At 36.8% G+C, this 16,152-nt stretch overlaps 2 protein-coding genes across 2 annotated transcripts; one reads left to right on the top strand and one right to left on the bottom strand.

The window, feature by feature from the left end:
* Positions 1 to 6,849: 6,849 nt before the first annotated feature.
* Positions 6,850 to 9,994, bottom strand: rwdd2b (RWD domain containing 2B). The gene is made up of 4 exons (XM_014990551.2): positions 9,661 to 9,994; positions 9,509 to 9,576; positions 8,076 to 8,444; positions 6,850 to 7,981 (listed from the first exon to the last, which is right to left on the bottom strand). The coding sequence occupies exons 1-4, from the start codon at positions 9,871 to 9,873 to the stop codon at positions 7,729 to 7,731; spliced, it is 903 nt and encodes a 300-aa protein (XP_014846037.2). The 5' UTR covers positions 9,874 to 9,994; the 3' UTR covers positions 6,850 to 7,728.
* Positions 9,995 to 10,270: 276 nt separating this feature from the next.
* usp16 (ubiquitin specific peptidase 16) lies at positions 10,271 to 16,134 on the top strand. The gene is made up of 18 exons (XM_014990549.2): positions 10,271 to 10,627; positions 10,757 to 10,824; positions 10,923 to 11,113; positions 11,207 to 11,310; positions 11,401 to 11,513; positions 11,869 to 12,101; positions 12,178 to 12,273; positions 12,373 to 12,503; positions 12,605 to 12,692; positions 12,964 to 13,045; positions 13,153 to 13,244; positions 13,688 to 13,741; positions 13,837 to 14,004; positions 14,122 to 14,770; positions 14,871 to 14,965; positions 15,045 to 15,131; positions 15,210 to 15,351; positions 15,730 to 16,134. The coding sequence occupies exons 2-18, from the start codon at positions 10,764 to 10,766 to the stop codon at positions 15,849 to 15,851; spliced, it is 2,508 nt and encodes an 835-aa protein (XP_014846035.2). The 5' UTR covers positions 10,271 to 10,627; positions 10,757 to 10,763; the 3' UTR covers positions 15,852 to 16,134.
* The last annotated feature ends 18 nt before the right edge of the window (positions 16,135 to 16,152 follow it).

The raw sequence follows: 16,152 nt of genomic DNA on the forward strand, positions 1-16,152 counted from the left end.
GCAGGCCCATGGATTGATGGCAGAAACGGGGCTAAGCATGTATTTTATACCCATTCATCTAAACTGACTCTCACTCTCAGTGGTTCATCTTTAAATAGCCTGCTCAGGGATGGTATGTCTGCCATTTGATTTATTCTGCACCGTACCTTCAGACCTAATTAAAACAAACTGTCTGCAATTGTTAGGGTAAATTTAAAATGACATGGACAAAATAGCACAAAAGGGGCTACTATATGTGGAAGTGGTGGAAGAATGGAGGGGAGTACCTGTAGCACAAAGCTATGCAATAAATAGCTTGCCATCTGTTGGAATCTGAGCAATAACGATTGCTTCAAATAACTCGCTAGGGACTTAATTAAAGCTGGAATGTTATTGAATAACTGTTGCTTCAGTAAAATGACATCAAGAAGATTTCTCTGTTTTTTAATATACATAAGTTTTCTTTTTAAAGCCAATAAAAAGGTTTTAATCGAAGATTATTTTAAGACAGACCTCTTGTAATTTTAGATGAACGATGGAAGAAGAAAAGTAAAGCAAATGTCTAGAGATGGTACAGTGTAAATGATTTAAGAGAAATGCTAAATACGCATTCATTTACAGTACCACTTTAATTAATTTGAAAAACGTTTTTAAAGCAATCATCGTCTCAAGACGAATCATTTTCTTTGGAAATATAAAGAGCTGATAGAGCTTGCAGTGCTATGTGAACTCTGTAAAGCACAAATGGACTAATATAATTTGAGGCCCTTTTGGAGATGACTGGCTTTAAATATCAAATATCAAGACATGTCATCTTGGGTTTGAAATATCTGAGAAACAATTATATGTTTGTTTGTTTGTTTGTTTTTTTTTAAGTTAGATGTACCTAATTATATAGCCTGGTAAAGACCAGATTATATTTATGTTAAAATCATGAAATCTTTGTCAATATTTGTCATGACTGTGAATCCATCCAAAGTAAGAGAAAAGGCACTATTTATAGCAATACCATCACACTTACAGATGCATCTCATATTATAAAAAACTTTCATGTAGTTCCATAATTGAGTTCTAAAAGTCAAACTCGTTATCTGTGTACACTGAATTGTCATATTTTGTCATTTTCGTTTTCTCGTAACAATCAACTTTGCTGATAAATCTTTGCATCTCTTTGTGCATAAACACATAAATATCAATTAAAAAAGACCAAAAACACTTCAAGACTTTGAACAGACTGTCTGAATTTGTTTTAAGCAAGACGTTGCTGTCATTTCCTGAGGCAATATTCTTGAAGATATATGAACAATAGATTAATTATGCATAAATGGTGGGATATAATTCAGGGATTAATTTATTTTTATTATGATATCTGATTGTCAGCAATTAGGAGTTGACATTTCTACTGTCAGTGATCATTTAGAGTCATGTCATCTGCTGGTGTCCTAAACCAGTGAAGTGGTGTATCAGAATATTCCATAGCTCTTCATGCTTCCCTCGACTGATAAGCCTTATGGAGATACAAATTAAATATTCCAATAGAATTTGGCAGCTTTCCACACTGCTAAAGGTTCTGATACCTGTTTTATTGACCATTGTACCACTTTGCTTGATTGGCCATAAAACTGGCCTGACCTAAACCCCATAGAAAACCTTTGGAGGACAAGAGGACAAACAAAGACACCAGACCCAGCTATGCAGATGAGATGAAGGCCGCCATTAGATCCGTCTGGGCTTCTTTAACACCTCAGTCACGGGATTGTCGCCTTCTAGGTTTAAATCCAACCCAAGCATTTCAGTGTTGTGTTTGCTTCTTCTCCAGGTGCATGAGTGGGTTTTCTCTTGGTACTTTCCCATCCTAGAACATGCATATTAGAATAATTGCCCACTCTAAGTTGCCCTTAGGTGAGAGAGTGTTTTTGCATGCATGTCAGTCCTGTGTCTCTTTGTTGGACCTATGACAGACTGAAGACTATGCTAAAGTATACCTAGTTTATCCTCTGTGGACAACTGAAGGTAGGAAGCGAAGCTGATCCTGAACGGACGAATGGACATCTATCTACATATTCTTTCCAATGTTCCACTGTAGGTGTTTTCCAGACAAACTGGCAGCTCTTACTGCCAACAGAATATTAATATGTAAACAGCATGTTGAAAAGGTTCTGACAAACTGCTGTGCCTGCAGGATGCCAGCTGTCAAGATGTGGGTGGGAATCAGGTGGTGCCATTAGCTTCATTATCATAGTATTATCATAGGACGACATGAAATTTAATCTTTGTAATTCAACATTTGGTTCTTCACACACACACACACACACACAAAAAATCTTAATCATGTTGTTCAAAGATAATCATAACAAGTTAAGCACAAGCAGTTAAAACAGAATAGTCAAAAAATGTTAATTAAAAATGCGTACTTATTCAGAGAGCGAGTATACAGCTGTTACTTTTTTATTGTAATGAGATGTTGGCAGTGCTCACCTCAGCAGTGTTCACCTCAGCAGTGTTCACCTCAGCTGACTCTTTTGGATTTTCAGCTGTAGGATTGTGGTGCAGTTTGTAGGATTTTGGAAAATATACCAGAATAATTCAATAGTCGAGCTGCAATATGTTATTATTTTTAATATTAATATTTTATGGTGCTGTTTAAAAAAAATAGTTACCAGGGCTTGTCCATAAAATGTTAAGATGTCTCACTGATCCAGGAAGGACCCAGAGGTTACTAAATGGACTTTAGATCTATCAAGGCACTAAAGGATCCTCCAAAATGAGCTGATGTGTGGCTGAAGGGAGAAGGACTTCTGGGTTCCACAATCTAAACCCTCATATCAGATATGCGGAAGACAAAAGATGGATGGATACATGGGGTGCAGAGTGGTGTATTAGTCAGCACTGCTGCCTCTCAGCAAGGACTCTTTCAAATTTCCTTTTTGATGTTCAGTCTGCATATTTTTCCTGGGTGCTCTGCGTTTTCTACACATACCAATTTCATCTTCGACCAGAAATTCTAAACTGACCTTTATTTTTCTGCCTTGAGACAACATGTGTTGTGAGTTGGTGCGGTATAAATACATAGAACTGAACTAAGTTGGATAGAATCATGAATGATTAATCACACCTTTCCCCCCATTCCAATGTGAAATAGGGGAACTTACTACAGTGCACTGAGATAGAGAATCCAGAGAAACTGGGTAGAGAAAATCCTGTAACTCTTAAAATCAAAAATGTTTAAATTGAGAAACAAAGACACATTACAGACAAGCAAATATCTATAATACCTGACAGCTGACAGAATTGATTTGTAGCGCTGTAGTGGATAATAACTGCTTAAGGCAATCAAAAAGCACAAAATGGTCAGTGGGATGTGAGGTTTACATTTTTCCAGAAGAGAAACCATGGCTATGTGCTTTATAAGGCCAGTCAGTGGAACAGTGGAGCTCTGGGACTACTCTAGTCAGAGAGCTTGGTAGGAAAACTGATTAAAGAGAAGTGAGACAAGAGAACATGTTTAATTTAACCATATTTGGTATTCAGAGGGCGACAAACCATACAAAGGTTCACCTTGAGGGGTCATCAGGAGGGAAGGTCCAGAATCCCAAAGAGAGACCAGGTAAAGTTTTAACACAACACTTAGAAATACAATTGATCGCATTGTTAATTGCTTTGATTATCAAGTTTATTTTGGCTGAATTGAAAATGGTAGTTCAACACATAGAGAACTGACAGACTGTTTTTCCTTTAGGAGTTCTGGAGCACAGCCCCCGTGACATAGTAATGGATTTACAACTATAATCAATGTAGAAACTTCAAGCACTGAATACAAATGAATACATTCCTTCATTCTTTCAGTGTACTCCATCATTACAGTCAAATCAAATGTACTTCTGGTGTACAGGCTTCCTGCCTGTACACCATAAGAGCAATGTCATGGTGAGATATTGCTCTTTTAACGTAGTGAGTAATTTTGTATGAATGCATTTTCCCAAGTTCTATTTTATAATCGTAATGAATTCACTATGTCAAGGCACAGCACAGAATTTGCTCCACAAAGACAGAAAACAGTGAAAATGTGACCCATTTTGCTAAACTATTTAAGTAGAAATACATCTAGCGGTGTGGTCTAAATGCGCAGTGCTTTTATATCCCTTTAATCATTTCTGATTTTCACAATCTAGGATTGCAAACCTTAGTGTTTTCATGATATTTCCCTCCCCTATTTGCTACAAATGGAATAGTGTTGTGAGGGTAATACACTGTGTTCATTTCCCATGACGCATAACATTTTGCTCGTGCATACCTTTTGGATGCTTTGCTGTTTAATGGTCTATTTCCGTTTGAAGTTGTGCCGTTTTTTCCATGTACGTCTAGCATGTCTATGTATGTCCAGTCTGGGAGAGCCCAAGACCAACACAAACTGCTACTTCAACCATATGGAACTCCAATCTCAAAATTGTTATTGCATATTATAAGATTGCTATTTTATGAACCTCTACGTTTAAATTGAGAGGATACAGATGCAGAAGTTGTTGATTATGTGCTTGGAAATGGATGTAAGAGGTGTTGGACTGCTAACAATCTTCCTGTGTGAAGCATCCTGAGAACAAAACGTGAAGCTTTTTTTTTTTATGGAGGGTAAACATCTCATAGAAAAGTAAAGAGGTGTAGAAAACAAAGGTTGTAATGGTGTTCCACCACCTTCAACATAAATCTTTTTTATACAACTGCCCAACACAAATATGACAGCTAAAAGATTTTAGAAATACCTTCTTGTGACTTTTTGAGTCGTTTTAAGGTGGCAGAAACACAGTTTTGTGTTTCTGCCACAACTCTTTTGGATGCTACAAGCCCCCATGTCCAACTAATCTGGTTTTACACAAAGTGAAGACACAAAAAGTACCTCCTGCAACCAACATTTAACCTGTCTAAAACCTTTTATTTGAACATATAGCTTTGTAAATCCTGAAATATTCAATAAACATTTCACAAATATTGTGGGATGGTATCAATCTCAATATTCGATATTAACTGACACCTTACATTTAAATTCTTGATTTCTATTAAGTGAACCTTCAAACATACCTACCATTCAGTTTATGCTTGCTAGTCACAATCAAGCTCTTACTTCACATAAAAATATTACCATGTCACTGAACAATGAAATACAGTGAAGCGAATAGGTGGGGGGGAAATAAACCGCACTGTTGCCCTAACCTTCACCTCCTGCACCACCGTCTCGCTGCCATTTTGTGATAATGATGCTGAAGTCACAGAGGCCCATGAAAACCGAAATGCCCCATAAATTCCCACAACCGCAGAGCCTTGATCTACTGAACCATCTCATTGACATGGAGCTTAAATTCACATTGTCCAGGTAAGAAGGATAATCATCCCACTCCAATATCCTGCCATATGTGGAGCAGTATTATGATCATACAGCTTGTTAAAGAAAGGTAACTGAAACTTTGGACTCGCGGTAGAATAGCACAGTTACATTCCTATGGCAATTACTGAATTTCGAAAAAAATCTAATTATCTGAACATCTAAAAGCTTTCTCTAAAAAAAAAAAAAAAAGCTTCTGTGAGCAAAGAACATATATCCAGATGACCTCTAAACTACGCCACAGAAAATATTCACTAATTTAAACACTAAAAATGTGTTTATCTCTAAGCCAGCTTTAACTTAACTGAAGGCAGTTGCCCCAGAGCTATTACTGTTAAATATGCATGATAGTAAATATCTTTCATGCTTTAAATTTTTTGTTTGAAGGAAATGTGAGATCTCCTTAAATGAACCTATAGAGGTCTAAATGTCAATTTGGACCTCTGCTTAACAAACCAAGCTTGATTTTCCGAGTCTTTGTTTAGGAAAAGTTTGGATGGAAGCTTTAGGCTATAAACGTGCAGGTTTTGCTGTATTTTTTGGGCCAAATAAAGAAGAGGACTGGCCAATCTTAATAAGCCACAAAAAGATGCTCACAGATGCCCAGTGTTTGGAGGGTAGTGTTTATTTAGCGAAAACTGTTATCTGAAATTGAGTGAGGAAAGCAAAGAACATGCAATGAGTAGCGATGGGTTTGGTATCTCGTAGAAGGAATCTCGGTAAATAAACGCAGGGATAGTCTGAATTCAAATTAGTAGTTTGGTCTTCACAATCACCAAGAAAGCCTGCTGTGAAAAATTAAGTTTAATATCATATTAATATTTAGAGTTGTTTCTTTTTCTTATCAATATTTTATCCTACTTCACTTTGTCATTCAGGTTCAAATAGTTTTTTCTTCCCTATAACTTTGGCAATAATAAATGAATTAAGTTAGTAAAACTGAATACTGTACAACTTCCTAAGAAATGTTGGTTAATTCAGTTAATTTATGATTTAACAAAAGAAGTGATTACTTATTTCATATGGCCAGGTTTGGCTGGATAGTATGTTTAAAATTAAATGAAAATAATTTAAAAACAGCATTTTAGATATGCTTGTGCGATCTTTGTCTGACTTTACAATTTGTTGGATTATCTCAATTATTTAGGTGTGACCAAAACAAATTGAAGAAAACTACACCAGCATACTTAAACCACAAGGAATCACTCCACCTTCTTCCTGTTTAGAACCATGGGCTCAGATTTAGAGAAGTTGGATTTCATTTCACCTGTTTTACATTTGCTGTGAACTTTTTCACCTCAAACTGAAGGTCAAAATACGACATCATCTGCAAAACGCAAAGATGAGACCCTGATGTTTCCCAAACAAACATCTTGTTCATGACGATGCCTTGAGATCTAGTCAATGAAAAACCACAAACAGATTTGACGACATGGGGCAACCCTAACAGAGACCAAATCACACCAGAACAAAATTTTCCTCGATGCCAAGAATGCAAAGACAACAAGACCAGATAGTTTATTTCAACAAGATACCTTGAGTCAATTGTTAATCACCAAATTAAGTATGCAAGTATATATGACTTCCTTTGGATATCTGTCTGAAAAGGGCTTACCAGATTAAATAACTGGATTGTTAACCATAAATGAAATATGCAACATTGATTTGGATTAATATATTATTATACAAAATGAACGTTTAACAACCACATGGTTACTGTTACAAGTGTTTGAGTTCATATAACCCAAGTTCTCAGAATGCAATGTTTGCATTTCCACTGTCTATTAGTGCCATCTGCTGGACACTTTTAGTTTGTAAATTAAAACTTTGCATTCATGTAAAAATGTTAATAATTGTTCAAATTTAATTCAACAGGACTTTCTGGCATTTAGTAGTCAATCTGAAAACGAAGTGCTAAAATACATTTTCAGTGAGCAGGTAAAAATCTGGATAATGATGTCTATACTTTGAAACAATTGTGCTAAAAATGATTTTTTTTTTTTACAAGTTAAAACACATTAATACTGTAAACTGATTTTCACAAATTGTTCAGCAAATATCTATAAAGACATTTCATACAGTACAAGGAGATTTTGCTGTAAGAACAGCTTGTTTAAAAATGGAAATCATGCATCAAAATAAAACTAAAAACAATGGAAATTAATATTAGGAACATACTGGGGATCTGCCAGTGAGCCATCATTTTTATTTCCATCCGTTTTCTTTAGTTTTGCCAAAATAAGGAAATAATCTCTAAAATGTCAATGTAATTCTTTCTGTATTTTTATCATTGGAGCTGCTTTAATAAAACAAAAAAATATATAAATTAATTTATTTTACTTTTATCACAACCTGTGCACAGACATTGACTGCTACCTGCCATCAATGCCAAAATAAATCTGAAAGACATCACAGCAGCCCTTCTCATTTAAGAACTGGTAGAGCTGTCCAAGGTCCATGTGATTGCCTCTGTTCCCATGAGGGTCAAACATCGCCTCTTCAAAGCCTGTGAATTTGCGGAGGGAGTCTAAACTCTCAACAGTGTTGCTGTTGTCGCCTTGGCGATTAAGGGTAATATCCTCTCTGTGTCGAATCATGATCTTCTTCCATGTCAGAACCTTCACTCTGAAATAAAAAAAGTTGTTGTTTTTTAACAAATGGCAATCTTTTTTTTTTCTGTTACAAAATTCTCAAAAAGTAGAAGTAATCAAAAAAGCACCTGGACCAAAATTCCTCACAGGCAGATTGAGGACCTTCAACACACACAATGCCAGGCTTTCCAGGCATGCTGAATCCTGAGAGGCCCAACTCTTTTGACCACTCCAAAATGTTCTTCCTCTTTGACTTGTTGTAGATGTGGTGGCTGTAGATCCACAGTCGACTGAAAACCTCTTGCGTAGGTTGAGAAGCAGACTCCAGCTTAGGAGCCGGTGCTGTTGATAAGCTCTTCTTAATGAAATGTACCAGGTTTTCTTTCACCCAGTCCACTGCAGCAAGCACACATAAGTCTCCCAGGCAGTTTTTCATGAGGTACTTATTGAGATCTGTCTGGATCTCTGTCTGCTGGGCCCTGCTAAGAGCTGAACACCTAGACCATCAATAAAACATTTGATAAATTAATACATACATTTTGGAAAACAGATCCAAAGAAAGTGCTAGAGTGAAGTAAAGGGATGATTCATTGCAAGATCCTTGTCCTAAACATTTTTCCGTCAAGATTCTATAGTTTACCAAACTCATATTTCTCCAGTTCTCAGATATTTTCAGCCAGTCAGAATGGAAGGAAGAAAGCCAGTAGATGTATAAATGGATCATATAAATCCAAAAACAAATCTGAAAAGTGTCGTTTGAAATTGTATTCAGTTCCCCTGAGTCAATATTTTACAGAACATTTGTTGCAAATGCAGCTGAAAGTTAGTTGGTGTATGCGTTTAGCTATACACACTTAAATTCTAACGTTTTTTCAATATTTTTTTTTTCTTGCAAAAATACAGTCAGAGTGAATGGATGGTAGAAATTGAAGTCTATCATACAGTTTATCTTTATTGTGATTTATTGTGAAAATGCTAAACTCTAACTGAAAATGTTTGCCAATCCCCCAAAATGACAGTATGGTTTGAAATGTAGCATTTGCTATTTTCCACTTTTGTTTCATGAGTTATGTAGTTAGAAGTAGAACATAATTATACTAAACATAGAACTAAATACCAGTGTTATGCGTTTGTGTATCCAACTTTTAGGACACTGTTTTGGAATCTAACCCTGCTGTCTCCACTCAGTCTTTACCGCGACCTGTTTGATGTGTTCCCTGGTACTCATGAGGCTGTATGTTTAGAAATATTCTCAAACAAACCTCTTAGACCTTCAAAGAACAGCTGTATGGTGATATTGAATGACACAGTGTCTGGTGGATACTTAATTAATAAACTGATTGTAAACCATGTAGAATTATATTTCCACTTCACTTTTAGTCACTACTTTAATTTGCTCTACCACATGAGCAGCCAATGACATGTTTCAATGAGACTTATGGTTGTAATGAGAAACTATGAAAGCAGTATGAAGGTATATCAAGTATGTTGTAAGCATTTGGTCATTTTTCCAAAACCTATTCTATTTAACATTTATTTTAATAACCAAAGACATGCTTACCTTACTGTTATATCAGGTAACACACTGGGATATTCAGACGGATAGGCACAGGTCAGAATAAACTCTGTCTAAGAACAAGTTAAAATAGAAAAGACTAAATAATAAACCTTTATAAATTAACAACTTTTAGCTTATCATTGCACACTTATTACCTCATTCATAACTGAAGAGTCCAGTCTCTGTTTGATGAAAAACTGGGGTCTGGAGGGAGGAGGCTTTTCCCCAGAAGTCGAGTTTTCCACGTAGCTCCTAAGTTCAGCCAAAGCCAGCTGGTCGGTGAGCTCCAGCTCGTCCTGACCGGGAAACATGCTGGTTAGCAGCTCAACTTCAGCGAGTTGAGACTCGGCCCACTCCATGTAAGACATGTTTTAAAAACAAATTGTGACGTCGAGTTACATTTATATTAACCCGACCTCGAAATCCTAAATAATTTTCTAGTTAACTCCCGGAGATTTCAACTCGGACATTTACAAACGGCGCACACAGGAAGTAGTCGACCATTACTAACGGTCCGTCAACACTTCCGCCATATTGTGAGTGGTTTATTGGTTCCTTTTGGAAAGCAAGTGTGCATATATTTGCTTCTTTCCCAAAGGAAACAAACACATTAGCTTACGTTAATCTTATTTGATTAAGAATTTATATAACAAAAAGGTATGCTCATTTTGTGTAGCATGTTGATCGATGAGACAAACATTTAAATAGTTCTACTTGCGTGCTTGGCCTACCTGTGAAAATCTATTCACTTAATTTGACTCAGTTTCAAGATAATGGTCATATTTTAAAATATACTGTGTGTGCGTGCGTGTATGCGTTCTTCAATAAAAAAATGCCACTCACAATATGGGGGGCGTCATTCACGTTCGATCCCGGAAGTTCATGTGGCTTCTTTCACACACATCACATTTTTGTTCCTCTCCTGGTCGCATGTGTGTCATCTGGTGTTTTTGAATCAAATCACCTTATCGCTCTGATCCAAAGTTATATGTATTTTGAATTCGTCTAATCGTTCCTGTTTCTATTATCGAAAATAAGTTAATGATGTCCGGACTTAAGAGCCCAGCTGAACAAAGTAAACGAAACTGAAAACGGTAAAGGCTTTAGCCTCTGTGTGCGACAGTAAGTTGACTTTAAGAGTTTCTGTCACATTTGTTCTTTTGAAATGTTACAGTGTTGTGTGACTCGTTGTAGACGTTCTTAGGTAAACCTTGTCTCTTTTGACATTCATCACTAAATTAATTGACTTAGGTAAAGAATGGGAAAGAAGAGGGGGAAAGACAGGAGCTGCAGAGAGGATGAAGACGTTGAGTTCACAGGTACATTTTGAAGTCAGATGACTTGGATGTTATTTAATAACCTCCCGAAAAATATAAAAATGTTTTTTTTTTTTTTTTTGTTTTTTTTTATTGCATAGGTCCATCCTGCAGACATATTAGGAAAGGCACTGACCAAACTCTTATAAAGAAACTGTCTGCTGTTTCTGATTGGACGAGATGTCAAGAATGCAAGCCTGAGGACAATAAAGAAAATATTAGTATGACCAAGTCAGAGGACTCTGAAGAGGAAACAGTTCCTTTATGGATGTGCTTAAAATGTGGACATAGGGTGAGTTTATAATAGGTCTTTATTGCACTGATTTTTTTTTTTTTTTTCAGTGTATAAATCTTTTTAGATGACTACTCTTTTGCTTCTTACTAGGGATGTGGGAGAAATTCTGAGAACCAGCATGCCATCAAGCATTATGAAACTCCTCGGTCAGATCCACATTGCCTGGTGGTCGGTTTGGACAACTGGAGTGTGTGGTGAGCATGTTTTTTGTGTGTGATAAACAGGGACAAATATAATGTATAAAAAACCACCGGCCATTTGTTATATATTTTATTTTCTTCAAGGTGTTACATGTGTGATGATGAGGTCCAGTACTCGGGTACAGGGCAACTGGCACAGCTGCTGACCATCCTGAAAAAACAATTTTCTACAGATCCCATGAAGAGACCTCAGAAAAGTAGGTTGTAGTGAGTAACTGGATGTTTTATGCAAATATGGGATTAAATGTTTTTATTATTATTATTATTGCTTTAGTAGATTTAATGTTTAGAAGACTTACTAAAAAAATAAGTATTCTCCACCTGAATGCGGAGAATAAAGTTATTGTGAAGATGTAGTCTGCAAAGACTACATCTTCACTTAATTGCTCTTTCTTAAGCTCATCCATCTTTTCTATTAATAATAGGGAGGCTTTAAAATTCTTGTGGAGACAAAGCACTTGTTCACAGAGAGGACAGGAAAAGTCATAATTTTTCAGCCCAATGAAATAAATGACATGCACTTTGTATTACCAAATTGTTTTCCCTATTTAGGAGTGAAAGAGGATGTGGATCTGATGGAAATTAAGCCGGAGACAGAAGCTGTAAACACAGAGGAAAGTGAGGACAATGAGAACAAAGATGGCAGCAACAGGCGGAAGAAAAACATCAAAAAGGAGAATGCTGTAAAACCCCAAAACCATAGCGCACCCGAAGAAAGCTGCAGTGTTCCAGTGAAAGGGTTGAGCAATCTTGGAAACACGTGTTTCTTTAACGCAGTCTTGCAGGTAAAGCCGTGCCTTTAGCATATTTTCGTCTCGAGAGAAGTCGGAGTTAATCATTCTCATCACTGTCCATTTGCAGAATCTTTCTCAAACTCAGCTCTTGAGACAAATTCTCAACAAAGTAACAGAAGAGAAAATGAGCCTCGACATTAAACCCGACGCCTCCTTGAATCTGGTATGTTTTCACTGTGCACAGCCACTTCATTACCCACGTAGACCTCACCCAGTTTTTAGATCGTCATTAATAAAACATTTTTATTCACTCTGAGTGCAGGAGCCCATCCTAGTGCAGTTAGACCAGCCTGGGTCTCTTACATTGGCTATGTGTAAGCTACTCAATGAGATCCAGGAGTCTAAAAGGGGTGTGGTAACGCCGCGCGAGTTGTTCACACAAGTTTGTAAAAAGTAAGTGTCATTATTAGTTAAGTTGGAAGTGCTGTGCTTTACTTTTGGTTCTGTCCCTGGATGCATTAGAAGTTGTTCATCATTTCCTCTAATCTTTGCAGGGCTGCCAGGTTTAAAGGATTTCAGCAGCAAGACAGCCAGGAGCTTCTCCGCTACCTGCTGGATGGGATGAGAGCTGAGGAACTTAAAGTATGCATGTTTTTAACGGAGTTCCCTTCATGTCAAACCAGAAATAAAGTTTCCTCTGGAACTATGCTACAGCAGACACAGTATTTGTAAATAGTGATTCTTATAAGTCCAATAAATATGGGACATTATAATGTCCCATATTTAGTACACAAAATAATCATGTATATGTATATTACAAAACAGTTACTGAGTCTGGCTGTAAGACTCGTAATCTGTACTGTGTTCTACTTATGATTTTTTTCATAATTTATGTCTAAACTTTGTTCTGCAGAGAGTAAGCATGGGAATAGCAGAGAGTTTGAAACAGTCAAGTAAAGTTACAGATGAAGACAAGATAAAAGCTGCAGTTAAAGGTAAGTTGATTAAACCTGGTGTGGTCTATCTTGCATGCATCAAAATCGATGGTTTGATTTTGGTTTAGTAGTCTTAACTGTGTTTCCTTACATTTTATTTTTTAAAGAGTATGAGAAAAATGGAGTTCCTAAAAACTTTGTGGATCAGGTTTTTGGCGGTGAAATGACCAGCACAATAATGTGCCAGGAGTGCAAAACGGTGAGTACTTGTAGCACAGAACTCATTCACATTTCTTCCATAGTTTGTCACAAACTTACATGTGTTTTATTTGGATTTTAACTGCTATGCTAGCTAACACAAAGTAAACGGTCATTAGGAATTTGCAGGAAAATTGTATATGGTATTTGAAAGTTTTCATAAAAGAATATAAACCAAACTCAGCCATATCTGAACACTATTTTTCAAATCTGGCCTGTTTGTAGTTTCTGCTATCATCTCATAAACTCTGACCATCAGGAAAACCCTGCCACTTTGTCCACTTCAAAATTACATACTGTAATGTAATTATGATTACATTAAGATCCAAATTAAATACATTGAAGCTTTTGATTGTAAAATGACAAAATATAATATTCCATATCACTGTACAGAATAATAATAATAATAATAATAATAATTAATTTACTCTAATTTTTTTTCAGGTGTCTGTTGTCACAGAGATGTTTTTGGATCTTTCCCTTCCTGTTTCCGATGAGGTGAATCAAATGTTTTCCTTTGACCGTGTGTTGATATTTGTCCTAGAGATGTTTCCATTAACATGCTTGTGTGTCTTTTTGACAACCTCTTGCAGGCGTACAGAAAGAAAAAACCCCAAAAAGTGTTGCCTAGGACCAGTGAATCAAGCCAAGATGAGAGAAACGGCTCTGATTTGATCCGCGAGAATGACGATTCTACAACTGGGGGCAGCAGCAAGTACCAACAGAAAAAGGCTAAAAAGCAGGCAAAGAAGCAAGCAAAGGTATTTCACTAATTGCAAATGCGTCTTTTTTTTTTTTGGAGCTTTTGTATAAATTAATCTTTCCAGTGTGTAAAAATAAATTTAAATATACATTGTGTTTTTTGGGGGGGTTTTTAGAAACGTCAGCACAAACTTGAAACCAGAATAACTTTAGGAAATATGACATCTCCAAGCAACGCAGACGGTGACCAAATTGATGTTACAGAAGATGCAAAGGACACAGAGAATGCTGACCAAATGCCACATGAGGAAGTCTCACTGAACGAACAAGATCCTAAACCTGTCTGTGAATTTGAGCAGGATCAGAATGTCGAGCAGGAGAACGGGGAAGACAAGGATTCACCGAGTGGCGATGTCTCATTAGCTGACTCGTCAGTCAGCAACCGTTTTACTGTCTTGTCAGAGGAGCAGCACTCGCACGACAGCACTTCATGTAACGAAACGTCCAACACGGATCTGGAAGGAGAACTGGACACACAGTTGGCAGATCAACTGCAACAAGTGACTCTGAATGATGCATTCATAGAGGATCTCGATTCCATGGATCCAGCCGAAGAGAGTGAAGACGAAGTGGAGTACACCATAATAAACCAAGACCCAGAGCTGGCCTTCAACACCCTGTCCACCAGGACAAGCCCAGAGAAACAAGAGTGTTCAGTGCAGTCGTGTCTTTTTCAGTTCACCGAAGTGGAAACGCTCACACAGAACAATAGTCTGCTGTGTGTCGCTTGCACTAAGCGACATAAGAAGGGCGAAAAAACTGGAGGTATGAAGGTTATTGGTTCGGACTAACATGACCCACAAATATTTAGTGTTTTTAGAAGTGACTAAATGTAATAAAAAATATTATGTTTTTATGGATTTAGGATCTAAAAAGAACATCTACACTGATGCCTTGAAGCAAATGTTGATCTCCTCCCCACCGTCTGTACTTACCCTTCATATGAAAAGATTTCAGCAGGTACGACAGCTTGATAAAGTGTATTTAAGCCTTTTAAAAAAAAAAAAAAAAAATAATAACTTTTGTCTTTTTCCTGTAGAACGGTTACAGCATTTGTAAAGTGAACAGACACGTTCAGTTTCCTCTGATTCTGGATCTTGCTCCCTATTGTGCAGCCAAATGCAAGGTTAGTGCTGGAAATATTTCTTTATGTTTTGAAAACAAGCAGTTTTGCAATTACTGACAAATATTTTGTTCCACACAGAATATTTCTGAAGGAGACACTCAGATTTTGTACAGCCTGTATGGCGTCGTAGAGCACAGTGGGACTATGAGGTCAGGTCATTACACAGCCTATGTAAAAACTCGACCCGACTCTCTAAAATCCTCATCAAATGGTAAACAAGGTAGGTGCAGTTGAGTATGTCAGTCAGTAGAACAGATCGTTTCTGAAAATAGTATTGGTGCCCTTGAAGTTCTTCCGCATTTGAACCACAGTCTTCCATGAAATCTTAAAATATAAAGCTAGTGAAAAACATACTCAAAGACTTGCAGCAAAACATGATTCTACAAAGCAATAACTCCCAGGGTGTGAATACAAATATATGCCACATTTTGTAAAACATTTTTTTTCATAGATTTTTATTTCTACAGTAATTTAAAAACCACATATCACTTTCCTACAGTAAAACACTACTTTTGTGTTTGTTTTCACATAAAGTTCATTTTTAATGTCTACTTTTGCAAGGTATATTACATTCAGTAATGAACAATTTCCCTTTCAGGAGAGACAGACCTTCCCAGAGGATCCTGGTTCCATATCAGTGATACTAGTGTTCAACCTGTCAGCGAAAGTAAAGTTCAGAGCTGCCAAGCCTACCTCCTGTTCTACGAAAGAATCCTCTAATTTAACTGTGCATATATATACTCAGGAAAGACCAACCGACTTGCTGCTTCAACTCCATGCACAAGAAATCCTATCTAGGACTTGTATAAGTTTTGCATAAAGAATATTTGACAAAAAAAATATTTGAGTTACTTGTTGTTCTGCTAAATATGTCATTATATTCAGCATAATACACATTAAGCCAACTGGGAAATGAGGGACGAATGATAATCTACGAAATCTATAAATGCCTGCGTTTATTTTTATGATAATTTCTCATGTAATTAAAAGCTTTAAAACCGGAGTCTTTTTGTGTGCAGTC

Source organism: Poecilia mexicana, unplaced genomic scaffold (assembly GCF_051168715.1).
Source record: "Poecilia mexicana isolate PSO_F unplaced genomic scaffold, ASM5116871v1 scaffold_13, whole genome shotgun sequence".
Classification (NCBI taxonomy): domain Eukaryota; kingdom Metazoa; phylum Chordata; class Actinopteri; order Cyprinodontiformes; family Poeciliidae; genus Poecilia; species Poecilia mexicana.